Here is a 12,747-nt window from a genome sequence, read left to right as displayed (position 1 = left end):
CTTAAAACAAGGAGCCTGGGGGAAATTCCCTGTACATTTGCATGTCAAAGCAGTGCATTGGTTTGGTACTTACTGTCAGTATGATAGAGCAGTTTGCCAAAGTAAACCAGGCTTAGGTTACCGACCTCACGACTTTCTGGAGGCTGTGCAGTGAAGTGCCATGGTCTGTGGCTGTGGCTCCACACTGATGTCACCCTGCTGAGGAAGGAGACTGTTTCTGATCACGTCATGCCCTTAGCAGCAGAGGTCCTCTCTCTCTTGCTATTTTCTTCTTTCAGCCACTGGCATGCCTAGCTTTCACTTGATCCCTCTGACACTAAATTTAAAAATGTTTTCAGTATGCTAAGAGAACAGAGAGCCAAGAGAAAATGAGAGTTAGGGCATGGGCTTTAAGTAGGTGAGTTTTTGAGTGTAAGGACAGGAGGTTGCTGTATGAGAAGTAAGTATCCAGATTCAAACATGATTAAACTTTTTGCACAGAAGTTAGCTGAATGCAGAGAAGGGGTTCTGATCTGTAGATAATATGCTATAGTTTGGGATTTAGTGTTGCCTTTATAGAGCATAGTAGTTGTCCTCATTTGCAGGCTTTTTGTTGGAGTTATTCCTTTCTGTAAAATAGAAAGTGAAAGACAATGACAGCAGTCTCCTTGCTTCACCAATCATTGCTTTCTTTTGTTCTAGATATCTGACAAGTATGATGTTCCTTTTGATAAAATAGGAAAAATCTTCAAAAAATGCAAAAAAGGGTGAGTATGTACCTGTGTAGTAACTACCTAAGAATAAGAACACCTTTTTCAAACCAGCAGATCTGCTGTAGACTTCCCCCATGAACTGCAGATATGTGAATGCCATTTACTGTTACATGTGTGTGCACACAAGTACACACATTTCAGTATCATCCACAGAGCTGAAGACTATAGGAAGGGTTCTATAGAAATATGTAGTCTAGCTTCCTGTGTAAATACAAGTCACTGACCCTCTCTGAGCTAATTGTTATTTGAACCAGGGTTGATAATGTCAGAGGAAGAAGAGTTCAGTGTGTTAAAAGACTCCCAATGATGAAGAACCTCCTTCAACCCATGTTAAATTGTTCCAGTGGTGATTTGGCTCACTATATCTGCATTTGGCTACAGTTACTGAACCTGAGTTGTATTTTTGTGGGCTAAATTGAAGAGAACTTAGTTGTGAAGTGTCTGTTTCTCCCAGAGGCCATACTTCATCATCTTTTTATTTTGTCGCATAAGTGAGTTTCTGAACATTGTCTGATTTTGTTTTATCTTTTAATTTCTCACTAATTTTCTTGGGTTGTCTATAAGTGATTGTCAGTTTGGTGTCTCAGCCCCTTCTCCTTCTAGCCAGAATAATACACCCTTCCAGGGTTGTGCTTTCATAGCATAATTACCCCACCAGAACCGCTGCAAAAAGCTTAAAATCTGTGATATCTAAATCACTGCTAAGCAGAGCTTTGTGTGCATGTGCACACACACACACACACAGAGGTATTGACCTTTCTGGCAAATGAAAGAAGTGGCCAAGCACGGGTGGTTTTGTGCTGATAGTTTATAACTGCCAAGCAAACCCATTCAGAGCCCCAGGTGCCTGCAGCTTCAGGATTCTGCCGGTTCCAAGATCTACCTCCCTGGTCCAGGAGCCAGATTTAATCCTTCCATTCAGACCTGGAGAAGTGTGGCTGCCAGCCTTGATGGCAGGGTTGGGTCAGAACAGCCAGGTCTGCTATGGGAAGCAATAAATCGGAGAGAGATGAGCAGGATCTTGTTACCCTTGGGCAGTCCAGGCTTTTTTAGGTTTGAGAGTGCCGTTGGCATTTAGAACTGATTTGTTTTGTTTTTTCAGAATTCTGGTCAACATGGATGATAACATTGTGAAACACTATTCTAATGAAGATACCTTCCAGCTGCAGATTGAAGAGGTTGGAGGATCTTACAAGCTGACTTTGACTGAGATCTAAGATCACAGATCACTGTGGATTTTAAACAAAGGTCTCAAGTGAACATTTTCCCATAAATTCAGTATGTTGAGCAAAACACTAATCACCTCCAGAAGAAAGCCAGATGTTTGACTTGTTCTGGGGAGCAGAGCAGTGGTTTTGCTTAATACATTTGTATTTGTCTTCTTGCTCATGATCTTATTTGCACTTGAAATGGGCAAGCAAAGATACTGGCAATTAAGTGGAGAGCATGTATATTTTTTTACTAGTGTGTAAACCACTAGTAGGTATTTGAGGGGAAATCTCCTGGAAGGTGGCCTTTTAGACTGGTGATGTCTTATTTATCTATTCAGTAACCATGTTTGAGCCTGTTATCAGCTGATACCATTTTACTGGACTGTGTTCTGCTAGGGAGAGCTGCAAAACTACTAATTGATGCTAGTAGGAGTTGCATGCAGGTTGGAAAAAAGTCTATAATGTTTACTTGTGATCAGGGCAGACTGTTGAAATCACTTGTGTCATTTGGGGGGAATGTAAAACTGCCTAGCCTATGAAGAACTCGCCTTAGTAACTGTGTGAACTCTCATCAGATGAAGCTATATTGTATATAAGTGCAATATCTTTTTGAAGGTTTGTAAATGTGTACATATAAGCAATATATAATATATATAAAAGATGGTGTTCTGTATATACCGTGAATATATTCAATGAAGCCCATCTAAAAGGATGCCATATACAGAGAAAACATATTTAACATAGATATTTAAAAATGGACAAACCCTTATCATGCACCAAAGGTGAGCACACGTTTGTACATTCATAGAAGGCACAAGAGACCTGCTTGTTAAACATGGATCTTCCTACATAGAAGAAAGAAGATATCAGCTCTCCTAAATCCTCATGCACAGGCAGGTGATGCAAGTCCCGGTTTCTGTCATGAATTGCCACTAAACAGCTGGGTGCTGCTGTTCTGGGAGGTGGTTTGGGCCAAGTCTGAGAGCTGGTTCACAGGAGGAGCAGGGCAGATGAAGTTCTCTTGAAGTCTTGTGTTTGGGGGTCAGGAAGAAAGTCTCCTGGAGGGTGAGTTTTTTTACTGTAGCAGTGTCCTTAAGGCTCAGCAGGGTCCTGCCCACACTGGCAGCTCAGGCTGGATGAACCCATGGGCTAGAGGAGCTAGCTTGCAAGGCCTAGGATGCCAACAACAGAAAATGCACGGGCAAGGCTTTTGAGAGAGGAAGGTGCCAAAATGGTTCAGCAGGCCAAGTGTTAGCAGATAGTAAGGCCTCCAAGTAGGTTATGCTGTCTTGGTGTTTGTACATACCATGGACCTGCTGCTGAGCTGGAGAGACCCAATGGGCACAGCAGGCATCCTGAGCCCCAGCTGGGAGTGCCAGACACCTCCAAAGAGTACTGCCCTGTGCTATTTACTCTTCATGTGCTTATGAAGGAAAGGCACTCTTTGGTTAATAGCAAATGAAAGAGGAGCATTTAAAGGGCAGCACTAAGGCAAAAAACCTCAGTTACATAGTGGGCAGATGAACATGAGTGCCAGCTCCAGTGTCATAGCTTTAGTTAGGGATCTGGGAATGAAAGAGATTTGTAATATTTTCAGACAGTACGAAGCTGTACATACCTCACCTAGGACATGAAGGTCAACCTGAAAAGACTGGAGAAATAGTCCAGAAAAGTAGCATATGATTTTACTTAATAATTAATGTTTCTACTTAATGGTTAACGAACTGTAACCTACTATTTTTTAGCGCTGTCATGATGCTGTTTGGAAGAGGGAGGCAAATGCCACATTGAGGAGCATGATCTCCAAGAAATAGGAGACCTGCCCTCTGTGGCTCTGCTTGGCACCGCTGGGGCCTCCACTGGAGCACGGAGCACGTGGTCCTTTGGCCAAAGCTCGTGGCTTCTGAGGAGAAAGGCCTGCATGGTCTGGCTGATGAGGGGTCATGTTCAGATGGGATGATTGATGGAGCAGCCTCCTGCCCCATGGACATGTCCTCCGTATCCATGGCAAGCACAGGGAGTAGTGGATGTAAATCACAGAATTTCAGGCTGTGTGTTGAGGCAGTTTTCTCCAGTGAGAGCAGGTTGTCTGTCCATAGAGGCAGTGGTTTGGCATCAAAGGTCTTCAGAGCCAGGCTAAGCAAAGGTGTTTTTGGACTGTCACAGGTGTAATTGATTCTCTCTTGGTGGTGAGTCCAGGTGACCACTTGAAGTCCCTCCTCACATTTTTTAATGATATATATAAAATACAGTATTTTGGAATTTGTATTTGGATCAATCCTGAGCTGGTTCATTCCATTCCCCCCCATCTATTCCCCTCTCCTTCCTTCTCTTTTGTTGATGGGCCCCAGCAGAGGGTTGGTGATGCTCTGGACACTGCATGCTCCCCTCCAGCAAGCTGCTCACAGATGCACCTGTGCCTGTGAGCATGTGGCCAGAACACTCACGTGGGCTCAAGGCTGATGTGCAGCACGGTGCTGAAGAGACTTGGCCAACCCCTGCCACCCTGTACAGGAATCCACCCCGGGCAGAGCAGCCACGGGACTCGTACCCAGCCAACACCAGCCTCCTGCTTGGGCTTCCCTTCGGCAGTCACGGGAATCATTTTACTATGGCAAGGGAATTTTTTAAAAAACCTGATATATAGAATACATATATATATTTACACATTTTTATTGAAAGTGGAAGTTTTATTACAGAAACTTGGTCTAGGGTCAGGGAAGTAGATTTAGAATCTCCATAGAACTAAGATTGACATGAATGTTATTTCTTTTTACTGCTTAATGAAGTATGTGAACTAAATCTGATGATTGTTTTCCACTATAAGATATTCTGGGACACGGGTCTTATAACAGTAGCAGCAATGTCATGTATGTTTTATGAAACTGAGGGGTGTTTTTTTTTGTTTTGCCTGCTGTTTTTTAATTGAAAATGTATTTTAAACCAAGCTATTAAATTTTATATGTTCATTTCTAATGATGAGTCTTCTATATAACAAATGCATGTGCTCTTATGCGTTCAATTTTCCTCTGACATGGATTCTATAAAACCTGGTGATTGTTTCCTAGTTTCTCCTTGCAGAAGAAAATAATCCTAGTGCCAGCCTTGCTGTTGTTATTCCCACATAAGAAATGGCCAGCTCCATTCTCATTCCCTGCTTTATTCCAGCTGACCTCATTCAGTTCAGTGTGTGGGGAAGCTGCAGCATTTGCTTCCGGAGGACGTTTTCCTTTGACATGAGGGCAGAACACCCATGGGTAAGATCAGGTGTGTAGAGGGACCACTAGTGAAGCCACAGGCATTGATTTGTCCAATCTGAAAACAAAATTCACACTAACATCTCCAGGATAATCCTAGCACCATGATATGTGGAGTGGTATTCACCTCCTCTTTTTCACTCAGAAAATGTCTCGACAAGCTTTTGCTGTAGCTGGCTCCCAGCCCCTGGAGCAGCTCCTGTGCTGGCTTCTTCCCAATCACTGGGCTTGTGTCAACATGTGGGGCTGGGTGGGGAGCAGTGTGTGTGGCAGATTTCTGGGCTAGGAAAAGGCCAGGAAAACCTCTGCTTATTTCTTTATTTAATTGTAGTTCTTGTCCAGGCTGTGCTCACAGGGTGTGTCCCAGATGCAGGAAGATGCTGCAGTGTGTCATGACTGGGGGATGCACCAGTGCTGGGGGGTGCCCTGTGTCATCTCCACCTGAGTCTGTGCTTGCTGGAAGACTGGGCAGGGTTCTGCCCCCATACCACACCACTGGTGTGTGGCCATCTCACAGCAAACCTCAGCATGATGCAGAATCATCTGCAGCACTGGCTGAGGAGCAGCTGCTCCCCCTCTTCCCTGGCCGTGTGGTGCCACCATTTTCCTCAGCCTTCACATGGTGTGTGTGTGTGGGGATGTCTGTGCCAGCACTCCCTCCTCCTCCTGACACCCCTCAGCCCTTTTCTATTCAAGTGAGTTAAGAGGAAGTGAAGGTGAACCTCCAAAGATGCAGCTCTGAGCTCTCAAGGCAGGGAGTCTTGCATGGAATTCTGCCTCTTCCTGGGGCATGACTCGGGGCTCTAATAGTGAAAACATTTAGTTAGGCTTTTAAGATCTGACCTCTGTTTGTATGGGAAAGCTGAATTCTACATCAGTCTCCAGCTTCTTGATGGAACTTTGTCAAACAAGGGTTTGCAAGAGCACGGAGCTTTGGTTCTCCTCTATTTTATTTGTATTTTAGATCACTGGAGCCATTATTGCAATTAAACTATAAAATACTAGACAATATTTAGATTGATCTAATATATGAGTTCTCAGAATTTGTTTAGCTGCTCGTCCTTGGATTATCCTGCCACACCACTGGAAACCTTTGCATAGTTCACAATGCTGCAGAAGGAATATTTGGCTTTTTTCCCCTCTTGGCTAGCGTCAGTAGCTGCTGTGGCTAGGGCAGTTGCAGGATTTTTGGCACATCCTGCAGGTTCCTATTCCCACAGGGCAGTGCTGCCCTGCCCCATCCATCTGTGTGCCTGTGCATGCAGCTCTGGATGGCTGGTGTGCCCTCTGGCTCAAGCAGGATTTATTCTGTCATGCCTCCAGCATGGCCACCCTGCAGGTGCATGTGCCAATAGCAGCTGGTGACCAGTGTCAAGTGACCAGTGGCCAGCACTGCATTTGTGTGTCCCTGTGCACAACTGGTCACCTCGCATGGCATCCTGAGCCTAGAGCTGGCCTGCAGGCCACTCACCACCACCGCAGTTTGGGAAACAGCAGGCAGAGGAAAAGTGCAAGACTGAGCCTGGCAGCAGCTCTGATGAGTGGGAACACAGTGGAAAAGTGTTTGGGTGTCTTGGGGATTTGATAGCTGGACGAGAGACAGCCCTGGGCTCAGGGATTATAGCATGAGGGATGATGGAGCATGCTGTGCGGGTGGCGTGCGGGTGGCTGCTGCCACCGGGCTGAAAAAGACAGTGGAAATTGGACTGAAATTTGGAGATGGTGAAGTGACATGGGGAAAAGTGAATGGAATCCTGTGGTTCCTCAGTACCAGGGAAATCAAGTCCCTTGATTCCTCAGTGCCCAGCAGGACAGTAGAGCTGAATGGAAGCCCCAGACAGGCAGTGCTGGCCGTGCCAACCTGTTGAATCTGCTCTTCTAACTTCTGAGCTTGCTGGTTTGGGTTGAGCAGGGCACTGTCCTCCTGCCACTGCGCAGGAGTTTGGATTGAACCAACCTACCCAGCCATTGGAACATGCCTGGACAGAGCCCAGCCCCTGGCCTGGAGAGACACAGCTGGAGCAGGGGCTGTCTGCAGGGACCACTGGGCAATGCTGAGCCCTGCTCAGGGGGTGACAGGTGCCTGGGATGATGGCACTGGAGTGCAGGGATTGGCACAGGCTCTGCCAGGCACTGCTGCCAGTGGCACAGGGAGGGGTTGTTGCCAGTGCTTGGTTTGATGATGCTTCTAGCCTTGTCATGATAAGGCTTGCTTGATTTTTTTTTTTCCTAAATAATTACATGAGCAATTAATAAGTAAATAGAGGAAAAGTGATCACATAGTGGTCAGCTCTGCAGGTTGTGTTCCCACAGCTCCTTCTCACTTGAAATGCTTTGGGCCTGTCAGCCAGTGCTGACCAAGCGTTTTGGGGAGCAGCAGTGCTGGGTCCCCCATTGTGTGGATCTCCTAAAGGGCCCTAAACCAGCCCTTGCCCTCCCACCTGCCTCTGCCTTGTGTGCTTAAAAAAAGAGCCCAGGCTGCAGGCAAAGAGGCTGGTTGAGACTTGCTGTCTACAAAGCCTCAGGTCAGGGTAATGCCCGAGACAAAAGGAGACAGTTATAAAATCAGTGATGGCAAGCTAAAAAAAAAATCCATTGCTGCCTGAATCACTCCCTGCTGTGCTGCATGGCTGTTCCCAAATGAGCTGGCACCTCATGGCAGTCCTGTCCAGAGCTTTGCCTGTGAGTGACCCCCAGCCCAGCCTCGGGGGCAGCTGAGCTCTGCGTGGGGCTGCTGCAATGCCTGGGGCTGCTCAGCCTCAGCAAGCGTGAGGTTTTGATGAGAGAAGGGCCCAAATCCACCTCATCTCTGTAGAGGCACAGCTTGTCCCTGCTCCTATGTACATGCTGCAGGGCAAGAGACCACAATGCTGCCAGCAACACCCTCAAGACCCCATTCTGACTTCCACTGTTTTGCTCAAAGGAAAGTTTTGAGCCCTCCTCCAGAACTGAAAAGAAAATTTGAAAGATACCTCAAGAGAAAGAAAAATGAAGATGATGATTTTGACCCTAAATCACTCTCCCTCATGCTTTTTTTTTTTTCCTTTAGGTCTGTATTTCAGTTCTTAAGTGCTGGGGGTTAATGATGCTCTTCAACACCATCAAATTGTGCAATATTTAATTTCTTGGAGGAATTTCCCCCCATCACCCTGCTTTGAAAACCCTCTCTCTGATCCTCAAGGTTTTTTTTTCATGCTACATTGCATCTACCCATTACCCTGCTGCTATTTTGCTCTAAAGGTACATCTTGAGGCTTTTATGAACCATATTTGAGTTCCCTGACGACAGCACTCAGGCAGATGTAATCCAGCATGACAGTGTGTGTGAATGCCATAAAGTGCAGGGATAGCAGGTGGAAATCTGGCCAGCAGGGACCTGGCTGGCCGCAGCAGCACTGGGATTTCTTGCCCTGATGAAGGGAGAAGGAGGACTTGCCCTGAGCTGGGGCAAAATATAAGCTGCCAGCCAGCCAAATCTGTGTTTGGCACTGAATGGAAGCCCAAACCATCAGGTTAAGGTGTTCAGGCAGGGTATTCACAGCTCAGCTTATTTGGGTCAATTGCTCAGGAGGAAAGGAGGGGTGGTGCTTGTGGAGCACAAGGAGCTGTGGCCAGGGCTCAGCTTGACTGTAAGGCTAGAAGTTATTGGCTGTGTGGGGAAGGTTTTGGGGTAAAAGCAATGTTTCTCCCCAGTCCAGGGCCTTTCCCACCCAGCAGAACTGTGAACTGTGAATGATCAGCCTCAGACTGCTCTTCACAGGTCACTGCATGGCTGGGGTTGAAAGAGATGTCTGGGGGCACCTGGTCCTACTCCTTTGCTCAAGCAGGGCCACCCCCAGTCAGCTGCCCAGCACCCTGCCCAGAGAGCTTTTCAATATCCCTAGGGACAGAGACTCCACAGCCTTTCTGGGCAACCCATTACTGGGTCACCCCCACAGTGAAATATTTCCTGATGTTCTGAGACTCTTCCTGTGCTTGGGTTTATGCCTTTTGTCTTGTGAAGGTATGTGCTGGCTCTCCTGGAGGAAAATAATACCAAGAGATCAGCGATAAAGTGGTGATTTGGGACTGCTTCAGGTGGGGTGCAGCAGCCCAGAGTGGGGTGTGCAGCTGGGGGCATCCCTGGACAATATCCACCCCTTGGAAAAGCACTGCAGGACGTGGTGCTGGCTCAATTCTCTGCTCTGCTGGCACTGTGGAAGGATGCCCGAGGGGAAAGAAACTGAGTGCAAACAGTGTTGCCTCCACTCAGGAAAGGACAATAACACGGCTATGCACCAGAAGAGCTGTAGCACAGAATTGGAACCTGAGTTTATTTCACATTAGTCATCTTGTTGCACCCCTTAACATCCTGAAGCACTGCAGTAGTGAAGGGGAAGTGCACACCCAAGGCTGATGTAAGGATTAACCCATGCTGGGAAAAAAAAAATAGGGACTCCTTTTCCTTTTTAAGTAAATAGTGTAAAACTAAGTGGGAAAGTGCTTTTGAAGGGAGGTATTAGGATCTCCACTGTGCAAGGGGACTTGCAGTGAGTAAGTCCAGGCAAGCAGTAGTTATGAGAAAAAGCATCAAGCTGGCTGGATACTTGATCCAAACAACAGGCAGGGTCTCTTCTGTGGCTGAGTGAGTGAATGGAGCTGACTGAGTCATGTATGACTAGCAGTGCTGCCAAGGAAGTATCACAACAACAGGAATTGCAGTATTCCAGCTCCTCAGCTGGGGCAGGGATGGATGTGGCCCTTGCTGTGGTGAGATACCTCCCTTTAGACGCTAGAGCACAGATTTGAACTATTCAGCAAGTCAATTGCCACTGACCTTTCCCCCCAAAACAGCTTGGAGGGTGGCATTTTAATTTAACTATTAATGGAAAAAGTATTTTTCAGCAAAAAATATCTATTCCTGACTGTATCCTTCAATATATAGTTAATTCAGCATTTTATGTAGGAGATTGATTACTCAGGGTATAAAATCATTGATGGCATAGTTTGAGTGCCAGCACTGGGGGGGAAATTACCCTTACAAGCCATCTCCTCAGCTCATGCCCTCCTTTGCCTTGGCTGTCATTTACCAGGGACATGTCCTTGTCTCCAGATTTGGTGTCTGTCCTGCCAGCTGCAGCTTTTCTCTGCCCCCCCCACATTTGGCAATGAGACAAATGTGGCATTGGAGAAGGAAACAGAAACCCTGTCACCCATGAGGGAGCACAGGCTGACCCAGCTGTGTAAGAGCACAGCTGTTCTGCCCACTGGGAGCGTTTGGGGGGGCAAGGGAAGGTGTCAGGTGAACAGGATGCAGACTCTGTTACCAGGAGCAGAGATGGGAGTGGGCACAGCACAGCCCAAGGAAACTGGAAGAAGGTGATGGTGTAGCCAGAGTGGCTGGTGAGTTTATTTATAAACCTGCTGATGGGTTAACAATCACATCTCTGTTTGCTTGTGTGTGGTGTGACAGCTGGCTGACACAGGGAGCAGCTTGTGCAGCAAAATTCACAGTGCACTCGCTCTGACATTATTTCATTTGTGTCTGCTGTTGTAGGAAGCAGCAAGCAAAGCTGAGCATGCAGAGCAGGGCACCTCAGCTTCTGTCTCTTGCTTGTCTCTTGCAGACCCTGTGCATCTGTGGGCAGCGAGCAGGGGCAGACCACACTCCCACTGCACTGGTGGCCCCATAGCCAGGTTCTTCACCCCTGGCTAGAACACATCCAGGGGCAAGCAGGCTGAGCCTTGGTGTCCATGAGGACATCCATGTGCAGGAGAGCAGCAGTAGAGGTGTGTTTGGTACCAAGGACAGTAGTTGAAAGTTGCCTTCTCATCTGTCTTATTCTCTTCCACACAAGCTTTGTGTTTACTTCTGTTCAGGGTTGCCCTGGCTGGTCTCCTGCCCCTGCTCAGTCCCCTCATTTGTCTGACTTTCAGTGATTGTCAATAACTGCGACCCCTGATAGTGACATTTTTACAGGGATGTTCCTTATTCTTAATATTTTACCAGGAAAAGGTCAAGAAAGGAGAGGGAGAGGCTTGTTCTGCAGGGCTGGGATAGGAAAGCACAGGAGATGCAGCTCCGGGGAGGACAAGATGGAAAACCTGCAGAGTGGATGATGTGGAGATGGGGTATGTGAGTGATTAATTCCCAGGAAGTGCAGGGTCAGGAGTCACCCTGGAAGTGGGCAGGGGGATGGTGGCAGGGATACAGATAAGGCACTAGACCAGAAGTAACATGGACTCTTATTTTAGGGTCTGCTTAGAGACATGACCTCAAGCAGCAGCAACCTTTCATCAGACAACCAGGTCTGGGATGTCTCAGCTGTTCCCAGGCACATAAGGGCCCATTCCCAGAAAGGGCTGTCGGGGAAGCTTTTGAAGGTGCTCAGTAGTGTCTCACATTATCTAACAAGAGAGGGGACAGAGGTTGTACATCTGAGCCATGCTGAGCCCCTCTGATACCAGCTGGGTAATCCAGAGCCAGTGTGAAGAATGGGAAAAAGCAGGATCTTAAACAAGCCCCGTCTGATGACAAAAAAGGGGACACCCATGACCAGACAGCAGGACACCTGTGATCAGCCACAATCCCCACCACCACCACCCAGAGCCCTCCCTGGGGCTTGGCACCGTTCTGTACTTGGTGCTGCACAACACTTGGGTGCCAATGGACAATATCCCAGGGGAAATGCCTGTGCTGGAACTGGGGAGCCATTGTCAGTGCCAGGCCACTGCTGCCCCTGTTCCAATCCCCCCACTTAGGAAAAATGTCCAGTGGTCCAGAAGTCAGTCTCTGGTCATACAGGATGTTTTCCAGCACCTGAGTGCTGCCTGGAAACACTGAGGGCTGATAAGAAAACTCAGGATGAAAGACATGTTTGCATATAGGCTTGATATCTGCCCCAGCACGTCCTGAGATGACCAAAAGAGGGGAACATCCATCAGCACTACTAATGCTTTAATATACTGTGTGTCAGAAAATATGTGTAGGCTTAGCTAACAGTAATGCTGAGGTCAAGGGAACAGTGAAAACAATGAAGACATCCTCTTAAGCAATAAGAACAATTAAATAAATAAATAGCATGTAATTTTAATTTTTGCTGGTTTTTTGAATCCATCTCCTGGTGCCACTAAAATAAGATCAGGGCACAAATAGCAGCAGTAGAAAAACCAGATGGTGCAGTCAAGCAAGCAGATGGTGCACTAGTATGTCACACTTATCACTGTCACTTACTTTTTTATTTCTATTACAGTGGACCTGTGGAGAGTCCACACCTGTAATCAATATTGGTGGGTTGGATTATTTAGTTCAGTAAACACTATGTTTCACATACTCATGACAAATCTGATTGGAGGTGATTTCTTCCTGTAGTACTGCCAGGGCTCACAAAGTCTTTGATGCAGTTAATTTTTTTTTTTTTTTTTTTTTTTTTTTTTTTTTTTTTGTGTGTGTGTGTGTGTGTGTAGAAACATAATTTTGGGAGCGAAGAAAAAAAAAACCTGCCCGTGTGTGTTTATCAGTACACGGGATCTAGAACAGAGCTGGAAA

General features: G+C 46.8%; 1 protein-coding gene across 4 annotated transcripts in view; it reads left to right on the top strand.

Moving 5' to 3' along the window:
* The window catches only part of GRHL1 (grainyhead like transcription factor 1), a 48,649-nt gene extending 43,710 nt beyond the window's left edge, over positions 1 to 4,939 (top strand). For 3 of the 4 annotated variants that reach the window (XM_085574532.1, XM_021525420.3, XM_085574533.1), the window contains 2 exons: positions 682 to 746; positions 1,855 to 4,939. In XM_085574532.1, coding sequence (XP_085430658.1) covers positions 682 to 746; positions 1,855 to 1,969 — 180 coding nt within the window. In that variant the 3' untranslated portion in view covers positions 1,970 to 4,939. Of the gene's footprint in view, positions 1 to 681; positions 747 to 1,854 lie in introns of those variants that run through there. The other variant, XR_014953583.1, reaches the window with a different exon arrangement.
* Positions 4,940 to 12,747: the final 7,808 nt, after the last annotated feature.

The sequence above is a fragment of the Lonchura striata genome, chromosome 3 (genome assembly GCF_050655825.1).
Source record: "Lonchura striata isolate lonStrDom1 chromosome 3, ASM5065582v1, whole genome shotgun sequence".
Taxonomy (NCBI): domain Eukaryota; kingdom Metazoa; phylum Chordata; class Aves; order Passeriformes; family Estrildidae; genus Lonchura; species Lonchura striata.
This window is presented reverse-complemented; position numbering and strand designations above follow the sequence as displayed.